Source organism: Nerophis ophidion, linkage group LG01 (genome assembly GCF_033978795.1).
Source record: "Nerophis ophidion isolate RoL-2023_Sa linkage group LG01, RoL_Noph_v1.0, whole genome shotgun sequence".
In the NCBI taxonomy this organism is placed as follows: Eukaryota; Metazoa; Chordata; class Actinopteri; order Syngnathiformes; family Syngnathidae; genus Nerophis; species Nerophis ophidion.
The window spans coordinates 57,735,825-57,748,372 of record NC_084611.1 but is presented as its reverse complement, the minus strand read 5'-3'; the positions used below and the strand labels follow the sequence as shown (position 1 = coordinate 57,748,372).

The window sequence follows — 12,548 nt, the reverse complement described above, 5'->3', positions numbered from 1 at the left end:
TACTTTTTGTAGCAACGCTTTTGCCGCATAAATATTGAACATGTTCCCGCTTGAAGCCAAACCACCGCCGGACAATGGACCCAATGCTGTTTTTCTTGGGAATTAAATTTTCCTCCATTTGTTACCAGATTTGCACCTTCTTTCTCTTGTATTACCACCCGCGCCTCACCGTTAGCATCGAAGCTAACGTTCACCATGTCGCTACCTTTCTGCTCTGCGGGAGCGTGTGACGTTGCACACGTGACGTGTGTAAGGAGGTGCGCTTGGTTTACATCTCTGTGAGAAGGAGAGACAAGAAAGTGGGAAACGCCTGTAATGTAATGTCCGCAGCTAAAAGCAACTGCGTGAGAATGTATACTCGAATATCACGATATAGTCATTTCTATATCGCACAGAGACATATATCGATATATCGAGTATATCGATATATCGCCCAGTCCTAGTTTCAACTGCACAGAACTTTACCAAACAAGTTGTTGCCAAGTATGGCGCTAAACAGAAGTGCATTATTACATTTGCGATAGGGCAAGTGTGCCTCGCCGGGCCACGATTCAGTGCCTGTGCCAAACCTACCATGCATTAGACATTGGCACTCTTATGCATTCTTATTCCCTTCTGTCCCTTATTTTCCAGTCCCTAGATGAAGACTGTACATTGGAGGAAGAAGATGAGGGACTGGCAGAAGAAGATGAAATTGATCAGTTCAACGACGACACGTTTGGAGCAGGCGCCATCGGTGAGTCATGTTGTCTCGTAAACAAGTCACTCATCACTGCCGATATTCACGAATATAAATATTGGTTAATTTGCAACACGGACTGGCACACAACAACAATTCACCATTTTTGACCTTTCTCTTCTTCCAGACGATGATTGGCAGGAGGAACACAAGCGCCTGGCTGAGCTTGATCAACGAGATGGGCTTGGAGAGGGGTTTGGGCTAGAAAGAGGTGGGATGGGAGGTGAACTAGATTTAGGAGCGGCTGAAAAGCCATCCTCCACCTATGTTTCATCTTCAGCTGACCATCTCCCCTTTCAGTCATCCCTCTCTTCACCCCACCACTCTTCTTCCCCAGGCAGACCTCAGCCAGGTGAGTCAAAATACGCAACGGGAATCCTCTGTTGTCACGTTTCCATGGGCAGATAGCAAAAACTGATGTGCTGATACAAGAGAAACAAATGTAAAACCAACATTTCAGATGTGGATGACGGAAGAAGGGAAGGTGACTTGGCCGAGTCGCTGGCAAGACTGGTCCTCGACGCTGACCCAGCAATTGCTGGAGTTGGGGCTGCAGAGAGGCCTGGTTTCTCCCACAACCAAAGGTTGGAGCATGACTCAAGACCCAAAATTCTGCTTCAACCTTCCACCATTTCGGATTCAACTCGCACACACCAGCAAACCCCTGGGCCGCCCACAGGTGAGACCTAAAACCAGCTGATCTAGTTTGTAATTGTTATTGTTTCCATGTACAAAGTGTCTGACAAAAATTATTGATAGGATTTTCCCGAAACAACTTTTTTACCTCCATAACAAGACCGATATTTTAGTTTTTATTATTGGCCGATACGATGTCAGCACAAATCATGCATACTTTCTTTTTGTTGTGTGGAATGTTAGAAAAGGCTTGATAAGGTGACATTACTATGAGAACAATGGTGTAGGTTTGAAAAGCATGAACCTAATATTAACCATCTGAAATGGACTTAAGCTGGCTTTAACTTGAAGTAGAGTCACTTATATCAATTAACAATGCATAATAGTGCAAAACATTTGTTGTACCGTATTTTTCGGACTAAAAGTCGCAGTTTAAGTGCGACTTATACTCCGGAGCGACTTATGTGGGAAATTATTAACACATTACCTTAAAATATCAAATAAAAGCAGCTCGACCTGGCTCAGCTAACGTTAGCCATGCTAACGTTAGCCATGCTAACGTTAGCGCCCCGCGAGAGCGTGTGAGGCTACATGCGCGACAGTATGGGTTTGTTTTATGACTCTGTGAGAAGGAGACACAAGGAGTGAGAAACACGAGTAATGTAATGCACACAGCTAAAAGCAACTGTGGGATAACATATAATCAAATATTACGCTATAGTCATTTTCTATATTGCACAGAGACAAACCTGCGAAATATCGTTTATATCGATATATCGCCCAGCCCTAATTCGAGTATATGTTCTCACACAGTTGCTTTTAACTGTGGGCATTTCACTACATGCATTTCCCACTCTTTCTTGTCTCTCCTTCTCACAGAGACGTACACAAGCGCACCTTCTTACATACGTCACGCGTGCAAAGTCACACGCTCTTCCTGAGCAGAGAGGTAGCTACATGGGTATCATTAGCTGTGATGCCAACGGTGCGTTGCAGGTGGCAATACAAGAGAGAAGGTGCCAATCTGGTAACAAATGAAGGAAGAATTAATTCCCTAGAAAAACAGCACGGTGTGCATCGTCTGGCGGTGGTTTGGCTTCAAGCGGGAATATGTTGAACAATTATGCGGCAAAAGCGTTGCTACAAAAAGCAGCAGAACTGCTATTTGATTTCCTATTATGCAGATAATTTTTATTTGACACTTATTGAAATATCTTGTGTGACATCATGCACAAAAGTGCACTTTATTTGTTTTAAACTATTGTCGTGGTGTTCTGTACAAAAAGTGCACTTTAATTTTGTGTTGTTTTGATATGTCATCTCAGTGACATCATGCACTAAAGTGCACTAATAGCTTGTTTTAAAATGTCTCTGACAATCTTGCACTTTCTGTTTTGGAAATGACATGAATGTTTGTGCGACTGCTTGATAATTGTTTAACTAATACAGTTTTGCTAAATTGACTTAGTTGTGATTTCCCTCTCTGCTTGAAAGTTAAAAAATGAGCATATGTTGATGCAGTATGAAAAAGAATGTTTTAATGTAGACACATAGAATCATCAAACTGGTTGGATTATATGCATCAAGTGTTCATTCAAGGCTAAGGCAAAATATCGAGGTATATATCGTGTACCGTGACATGGCCTAAAAATATCGAGATATTAAAAAAGGCCATATTGCCCAGCCCTAACTTACAAACCCTGTTTCCATATGAGTTGAGAAATTGTATTAAATGAGAATATAAACGGAATACAATGATTTGCAAACCCTTTTCAACCCATATTCAGTTGAATGCACTACAAAGACAAGATATTTAATGTTCAAACTTATTTTTTTGCAAATAATTACCTTAGAATTTCATGGCTGCAACACGTGCCAAAGTAGTTGGGAAAGGGCATGTGCACCACTGTGTTACATCACCTTTTCTTTAACAACACTTAATAAACGTTTGGTAACTGAGGAAACTAATTGTTGAAGCTTTGAAAGTGGAATTATTTCCCATTGTTTTTTTTATGTAGAGCTTCAGTCGTTCAACAGTCCGGAGTGTCCGCTGTCGTATTTTACGCTTCATAATGCGCCACACATTTTCTATGGGAGACAGGTCTGGACTGCAGGCGGGCCAGGAAAGTACCCGCACTCTTTTACCACGAAACCACGCTTTTGTAACACGTGGCTTGGCATTGTCTTGCTGAAATAAGCAGGGGCGTCTATGATAACGTTGCTTGGATGACAACATATGTTGCTCCAAAACCTGTATGTGCCTTTCAGCATTAATGGTGCCTTCACAGATGTGTAAGTTACCCATGCCTTGGGCACTAATGCACACCCATACCATCACAGATGCTGGCTTTTGAACATTGCGCCTATAACAATCCGGATGGTTATTTTTCTCTTTGTTCCGGAGGACCCCACGTCCACAGTTTCCAAATATAATTTGAAATGTGGACTCGTCAGACCACAGAACACTTTTCCACTTTGCATCAGTCCATCTTAGATGAGCTCGGGCCCAGCGAAGCCAGCGGCTTTCCTTGGTGTTGTTGATAAATGGGTTTGGCTTTGATAAGCAGAGTTTTAACTTGCACTTACAGATGTAGCCACCAACTGTAGTTACTGACAGTGGTTTTATGAAGTGTTCCTGAGCCCATGTGGTGATATCCTTTACACACGGACGTCGCTTTTTGATGCAGTGTAGGGATCGAAGTCCGTAATATCATCGCTTACGTGCAGTGATTTCTCCAGATTCTCTGAACCTTTTGATGATTTTGCGGACCGTAGATGGTAAAATCCCTAAATTTCATGAAATAGCTTGTTGAGAAATGTTGTTCTAAAACTGTTGGACAATTTGCTTACAAAGTGGTGACCCTCGCCCCATCTTTGTTTGTGAATTACCTAGCATTTCATGGAAGCTGCTTTCCATGGCACCCACCTGTTCCCAATTAGCCTGCACACCTGTGGGATGTTCCAAATAAGTGTTTGGTGAGCATATCTCAACTTCATCAGTATTTATTGCCACATTTCCCAACTTCTTTGTCACGTGTTGCTGGCATCAAATTCTAAAGTTAATTATTATTTGCAAAAAAAAAAAAATGTATCAGTTTGAACATCAAATATGTTGTCTTTGTAGGATATTCAACTGAATATGTGTTGAAAGGGATTTGCAAATCATCGTATTCCGTTCATATTTACATCCAAAACAATTTCCCAACTCATATGGAAACGGGGTTTGTATATCAATTACCAATGCATAATAGTGGAAAACATGTGTTCTAATATAAAAGAAAGAAAAGATAAATGGGGAATTCTGAGTTTTTTAACTATCATTTACTTAATATGCCTGATATTCGGCAATATTAATTTCAGTACATAATAGTAATTACATAGAGTATGTATTTTATCATCCCTTACATCGTTATTGTTGCATTATGCTGTAGACAGGTTTTATACTCATAATATTCAGTTCTGTGCTCGTAGCACACCTATATTTCCTATATATTTTTCTATATGTGCTTTAGTCTTCTTTTTTAATCTTTTAATTTAGGTACTTTCTTTCAGTTCATCATCCATAATGTTCCACAAGTTAACTCCTTTCACTGAAATACACATGCATTTTTGAGTAGTCCTTATTTGTGTTTTTTGGAAAAATGCACAACCTCTTAAACTGCGTTTACTTTCTCTTGGTTTGAACATTTCCTGGATACAGTTTGGAAGCATGTGATTGTGTGCCTTAGACAAGACAACCTCTCTGTTTACCTCAACCAGGTCGGGAAATTTTTAAGTATTGAGTTTGTTGAAAAAGGGATTAGTTGGTGCGTTATAGTCTGCTTGGTTGTTTTTTTTGGAGCAAAATTATGCTATTAATATTTGATATGTAGTTCCCCCATATTTCTACACAGTAGCTTAAATGTGGAAGCACGAGAGAAGTGTATCATATGAACTTTGACATCTGTGCTAAATATGTTTTCATTTTATACAGTACAACAATATGCAATTTCCAATTTAATTTTTCCTATACTCGTTCTATTTTGGTTTAATTTATTTGGATTTTAATCTGTGTATTATTTTTTTTTAATTTTCAAAGGGGATATAATTTGTTTTACTTAACAGGTAAATTGAGTGATAATTTGTTGATATCAAACCATGTTTTCAGTGTTCTGAGCTCATGTTCCACTGTATCCAGGAGATGATCCAGGTTATCTCATGAGCAGTAAAGACTGGTGTCGTCTGCAAGCAATATACACTTTATATTTTTTACACGATAGGTTGATTGGCAACACTAAATTGGCCCTAGTGTGTGAATGTGAGTGTGAATGTTGTCTGTCTATCTGTGTTGGCCCTGCGATGAGGTGGCGACTTGTCTAGGGTGTACCCCACCTTCCGCCCAATTGTAGCTGAGATAGGCACCAGCGTCCCCTATGACCCCAAAGGGAATAAACGGTATAAAATGGATGGATGGATGGATGGAACAATTTTGGCTAGAGATGGCCGATAATGGCTTTTTTGCCAATATCCGATATTGTCCAACTCTTAATTACCGATTCCGATATCAACCGATACGGATATATACGGTCGTGGAATTAACACATTATTATGCCAAATCTTTTTGTGATGCCCTGCTGGATGCATTAAACAATATAACAAGGTTTTCCAAAATAAGAGAAGACCTTCAACTAAAATTTGGAAAATCATGCCTCAAAACCGCGGCTTGGAATTTGGGATATGCTCTCCCTGAGATAATCCTGATGCCCACTACAACTACACATATAAATACTATACTTTGACTTTTACAAAGTCTAAGTCTAAGAGAGTGCATTATTCCTTTATTTTTAAACATGCCTCAAAACAACAGCTACAAAAACAATGAAGGCACACAGCTTCAGTCAAGACTGTACTAGAGTAATAAAGTAAACAATAACATAGTCCTCATTTAGTGCAAGACTGCCTGGCATACTGTGTAACAGGGAATTATAAACTGGTCTTAATCTGCCCTGCTATAACATATTTGTATGAGTATCACAAATGTGCGTGAATGTGAGTGTGAATGTTGTCTGTCTATCTGTGTTGGCCCTGCGATGAGGTGGCGACTTGTCCAGGGTGTACCCCGCCTTCCGCCCGATTGTAGCTGAGATAGGCGCCAGCGCCCCCCGCGACCCCAAAAGGGAATAAGCGGTAGAAAATGGATGGATGGATCACAAATGTGCTGCAAGCTGGTGGTGAGTGCTTGAAGTGGCCCACCAGTCAGCCAGAGCTTCTGAAATTCTGCGTTGAGACAGGGCAGCTCCGTTCACTGCAAGCTGCAAAGTGTGCGCCATGCAGGGCAGACGAGCCACACCAAACTCCACTGTAGTTTTTGCCATACTGTTGGCGTTGTCCCTGACCACAACGTGAACTTTCGCCCCGGGGTGGTTTTTGTTGTATTTTTGTTTTTTCTCGGCGGAGTCTTTAAGCGACAACTGTGTGGTACTACTATTTTTCTGAGTTTGCTTTCCATCTTCCGCTTGTATTCATGGTGTATCTCCTTATAATTATGATTGCTCGTATTAAAGGAAGACGTCTTGGTTCCTCCTCGCATAACCAGCTTTTTGCAGTCATCGCAAATTGCCAGTTTTTTATTCGTCGGACACACTTTAAAATAATCCCAAACCATAAACATGGTGTCGTTAGTCAGTCATCGAGCTCGCTCGCTTGTTAGCCACGCCTACAGCACCGGCAACAACATTCTTCCTGTTGTTATGCTGCACTCGCGGCGTTTGATGAGGTCATCAAGCGTCGCCAGTAAGCCTCTCATGCTGCAGTCTTCAACTCCTGTGTTGTGTGTGGGGGAGGGTGGAGAAGGGAGGGCCTGCTGACTGGGAATTGTTGCGTTTTGGACCCGTTCTTCCTTCGGTCAACGCCCCCAGATTGTTTGATGACACATAAGATGGTTTTAAATCAATCAGAGACAGAGGTTGCTCATTTTTCTATTTAATAACCAAAGGGCTTTGGGAGATCAATCTAGATACATTTCAAAGCTCGGTCCCAATTGATCTAATCCTAAAATGGCAGTTTCTCCCTCCTCACTCACTCTCACCCGCCCCTCTTCTTCTCCTCCCTACCTTGGACAGTTGAGATAACAGATTGTTATGTCTTCATTCACACATTCCAAATTCAAGGTCTATGTAAAAAGGCTCACACTTTAGCTGTTCTAAAATCTGACTAGGAAATAAAAAGACAACCACATCAAACAGTCCCCCTTCAGATCTTCTATAAAAGATCTCTCAACACAACTACAATACTTCTAAAGCACCTACCTCACACTGAAGTTTTAGCAAGCTCGCACTAAAATAAAATAATAGTTATAATTGGCAGTTAGATAGAGGGAGGGGGTCGACGTCAAAGTCATCAGGGTTAGTTAGAAAGGGAAACTAACAATTCTCGAAAGTCATCACTTTGCTTCACTCCCTTCAAAGACACAGCAAACCCAGAAACAGGGTGGGGTTGACCTTCTACGGCTCTAACAATGATGCGGGTGCAAAGAGACTTAGCACATGGGGCGATGAAGCAACCGCATGAGGCTAGAGTGGCCACGAAAACAGCAAGGGAGACCAGGACAGACTTAATTAGGTCAGTCCACCTGCCAAAGGTGCCGTGAAGCCAATCTTTGAAGGGGTCAGAGACTCCGGACACTTCAGTAAGTTCCCTAGACAGGGATTGGAGGCCCTCTAATGCCCTCTGAACCGAGCCATCGGGGGCGGTATTATTTGGAATGAAGGTACAGCATTGGTCACCAAATATTGCACACACACCTTCTTCCTTGGCTAGGATGCAGTCAAGGGCTATGCGGTTCTGAATGGCCATGAGGGAGGTAGGGGCAAGTTGCTCAGCAAGTTCCTCAACAGCGTCCAGAGTCAGGTTGGTCAGTCTTAAAAGATTATAAAAAACATAGTTAATGCGTTCTATGTTTTTAGTGGCAGTCACAGGGAAAATAGCACCAATGATAGGAAGGTTCTCGAAACCTGCACAGGATTCACACCACAATTTATGTTGCCCGGGGACCCCCCTTGGTTGCCCTATTGCATCAAAGTAAACACCATCCGGGTTTTTCATCAAATCAAAGGAGCCCCTTACACTCCTCCTAGATAGAACATGATGGCGTAGGCAGGAAGTTAAAGAGGCCGATGAAACAGGATAGATTAGATTAGATAGTACTTTATTTATTCCGTCAGGAGAGTTCCTTCAGGAAAATTACAATTTTCAGCACAATCACATTCAAGATCAGAGAAACATTAAAGGGAGACAGAACAGGATCGCTGACGGGTCTGCCGGCTTCCAGCGCCCCTTACAAAAAAAAGATGAGATACAGGTAAACAAGGGGGGGAGAAAAAAAATAGAAGATTAAAATAAAATTAAAACAAATCGTTACAGGAGTTACAGGGGGTGTTAATTTGGTACCCACTAGGGTGAGTGGGGTCACCAGTCTAACCATAGCACAATGCCCAACGGCTGACGTCGGGATTCAAATGTACAATCTGTGTTCCCCACAATACCAGAATATGTTAGCCCTTGCGCAAGGGCCTATCTATCAGTGTGGTGCACCAGGAAGGGTCAATGTCACCCAATTTGTTGGGAGCCGAAGAGGGTCCTGTGAATTGAAAACACGTGTAATTCATTTTTTTTTGGGCCACAATGGGAAGAAGTCTGATGAAATTGTCAACAGGAGGGTACACACTAGCCAACAAATTGCACCCTGGCGGCGTGGTTTCAGAAAACAAGGAGATAAGCCAGTTTGAGCCATTTGTGTCAGTCAACTTAAAAGGGGCGGGGTAAGTGTGGGGAAAAGGACTTTTAGCGGAACAAGCAACACAATCACCCATACTTTTGCGCCCTCTCGAGGACATTAATTTTGATAATCCCTTTAGATTCTTTACCAGTCAGGTCAACCCCTAAAACAACATAAAACGGACTGGGCCAATTGGGCATGACACCCACGTTGGCATTTGTAAGGGCGATGGGGTTCTGGGAACGATCAAAGTTCCTCTGGAAGGTCATCCCTTCCCGTGTAGTTTTGATGTAATACTGGGGCCAGTGGGATTCCAATGCCCTGTGTAGTGGGTTACCTGCTTTCACCAGGGTCACCACACCCTAGAGTATGTATCCTGCTTCCGACACCAATAGTTCAGAGTTGCGTCATATCAAAAATAGAGGTTACTACCACGGTAATAGCTACTATGTCCCTCGCTATCAATCACACTGCACAGATCAAAAAAAAAAGTCTTGCTGTCCCCCTTGATCAAGAATATTTCAAGTCCTCCTTATGTTTTAAGACACTTGTCAGTCACTGTCGTCAGGAAGGGAGGACTGAGGCACAAGGACATTAGAACAAGCCTAAGTACCAATCTGTCAGGGAATACTGCTGGGTGTAACATCCTACCTTTCGTCTATCAAAATCAGATTAATTTAGGTAACTAAACGGGGATAAACATCAAACGTTTCACTTATTGTAGCGACACCAATAGTTATGCTGAAAACAAGTAAGAGAAGTTATATAACATCGAGTAAATAGGTTGATCTCAAGTAATGATAGCTTTGGATATATGAAACAGCAGTTGAGTAGGTCTGGTAGATCTACACGACGGTAGACAGCAGCTCAACGTGGGGAGATCTCTCTCGGCGTCGTCTTCTGGGTTGTGAGGCTATGTGTATAAGTTCTGCAAGGGGACCGAGTGGGGCCGGTGATGTGGCGATGGCGGCAGTGACATCTGCCAGCCGAAGGGAGTGAGACGTCAGTTCCACGACCTCAAAGGGACCGGTCCACCTGGGCTCCATCCGCTTGCGGTTAATGACCTTGACCCTGTCGACCGGCGGAAGGGAATTTGGTGTGGTGGGCTGTCATCCTCAAATCTGCACAGAGGAACTGGCACATAATTCTGAATTTGCTCAACTTACAAGTTTGGTTTTACGCTGATTCCTCCTTCCAGGGGGCGGCTGGACCTGGGAAGGGCTGATCTGTGTGCATTTCATAGGGTGAAAGACCAGTTTTGTTCATGGACATTCGAGTGGTCATTAAAGCCAATGGTACTGCGCCAACCCACTTCAATTTGGTCTGTACTCAGATTTTAGCCAATTTGTTTTAATTCTTGTTCATTCTCTCGACCTTACCTAAAAAGGGGATGGTACACCGAACAAAACCTGTGTTTTAGTCCGAGATCCTTTTTGACCAAGGCTAAGTGAGCATTTTTAAAATGGGTGCCGTAATCTGACCTAATCTTTTTGGGGTCACAATGTCGGGCTATTAGGTCATTAACAAGCCTTTTTATTACTGATTTTGCATCCTCTTTTTGGGTTGTGGTTGTTTCCGGCCAACCACTGTAATTGTCTACGCAAGTCAGCAAGTACCTTTTCCCTTGTACCTGATTGATCATATCAATGAAATTACAAACTTTACCCAGATGTTACCTCACCTCCTCCATATTCCAGATTAATCTACTAAACCACTATCGATGTGCAACATCGTATTTTCAAATTAAATTTAGTTACATCTTTTTACCCACTGAAAAAAAGTTACAACTACTCCACTTCTCCCTTACCTCGCCCTGACAGCAGTCTTGCCTACATCCAATCATGGCACCTTTTACATTTCTGTTGTGACCACCAAGAGAGTAACCATTGGGAAACTTAGCCACCCTGCTAACCTAAACAATCTCATTACCATCTTCTCCTAATCAAAGCCAACATCAAAGCTTGTCAATAACTTCATCAGTATGGGTTTGTTGAATGTCAGGTCTCTAAATAACAAATACTTTTTAGTCAATGATTTTATTACCTCATTCTCAATTTGACTTTGTTTTTAACTGAAAAATGTTAAAACTATGGAAATTGTCAGAGTCGGATGATTGTCGATTTTTTTTTTATAACGAGTCTGACTCCACCCTCAACTCCTCCCCCTTCTGTTTCTGAAGAAGGGACATCAAAGGTGTTTGTAATACTTTTCCTTTCAGAAACATCTAAGAAAAAGTTTAGCTGATAGTCAAGTAAATTATTCAACCTGGTGAAGGCGACAAAATATGCTTATATTTATATTGACACAAATGCTAGAAAAACACCAACCTTATGGCGGATGCTTTTGCAATAGTAATTTGACATTCTACCACACATGGTGGCCGCATCAATTCGTTAAGTAAAGCTCATGTTGTAGAAAGTTGAATGATGCGGACACGTTTGTTACCGAATACTTTCTGTTAGACTTCTGTCTTGACTACTTTGTGCATTTAATAAGCAACTATAATTATTTGATATGCTTAAATGTCATGTGTAGTTTTAGCTCAGCTGTTGTGTAGCTGCTAGCTCCTTGTAGCCTACAGCCGCAGTGTCCAAAGTGCAGCCCATAGCTATGTGTTTAACAGACAACTGAAACAATTAATAATGTGGTATTTGTGTGGTTTCATCATTGGATCTAAGTCTTTAGTTTCCGTAGGGGGGGACAGAGAGCAAGGGAACAATGTGGGACTGCATTGGTGTCCATCTTATACAATGCTAGTTGTTGCACAGATATGTCAATGTGAGTAGCCACACCTTGAGTTCCAACATATATGTATATATATATAAAAAGGAATCAAAGGCCTCCTGGTATGAGTCGTCTATTTGTGATCATAACAAATGGCGGGTCGGGTGGTGGTGCACACAGACACAGCTCAGTCAGCCAGGGTTTTCACTGATAGAACAGTTGCAGCAGGAGTTGAGGTACTCAGTAGGCGCCAGCCATGTTTGGTGCTCCAGGCTGTGGTATGAGCCCATGCTCATGGAGGTGCCTTGATAGTGGTGCCGCAGCTTGGTGGTTGTACCGTCAGGTAACACCAGAAAGGTCCCTTCTGTGCGATATTAAATGTCAGGGCACAGTTTGTAAAGCAGGTCATTACCAAGCAGGCACGGTGTGTTCAGGTCGACCACAAAGGGGTGCTTCAGTGTGTGTCCAGCAATTTGAACCGGAAGCGGTTTGGTGACAGGTAACCTTCTTGTGACCTCAGCGAAGCCTTTGACCTTCAAAAGGGAAGCACACAGTTTCTTTGGTATCTTTGCATTCAGAGATGAGTGGGTGGCACCCGTGTCAATCACGAACTGATAACATTGTCCATTGACACTTTTGTCCAGCATGGGGCCTGTCTGCATTTCCTGCTGGGGCTTCTGTTGTGTGCGCCCT

The 12,548-nt window shown here is 42.3% G+C and overlaps 1 protein-coding gene across 1 annotated transcript in view; it reads left to right on the top strand.

The window, feature by feature from the left end:
- patl1 (PAT1 homolog 1, processing body mRNA decay factor) overlaps nucleotides 1-12,548 on the top strand; it is a 64,416-nt gene that overhangs the window by 10,578 nt on the left and 41,290 nt on the right. Inside the window, exons 2-4 of the mRNA XM_061907942.1 lie at nucleotides 634-736; nucleotides 867-1,091; nucleotides 1,200-1,418. Coding sequence (XP_061763926.1) covers nucleotides 634-736; nucleotides 867-1,091; nucleotides 1,200-1,418 — 547 coding nt within the window. The remainder of the gene's footprint in view (nucleotides 1-633; nucleotides 737-866; nucleotides 1,092-1,199; nucleotides 1,419-12,548) is intronic.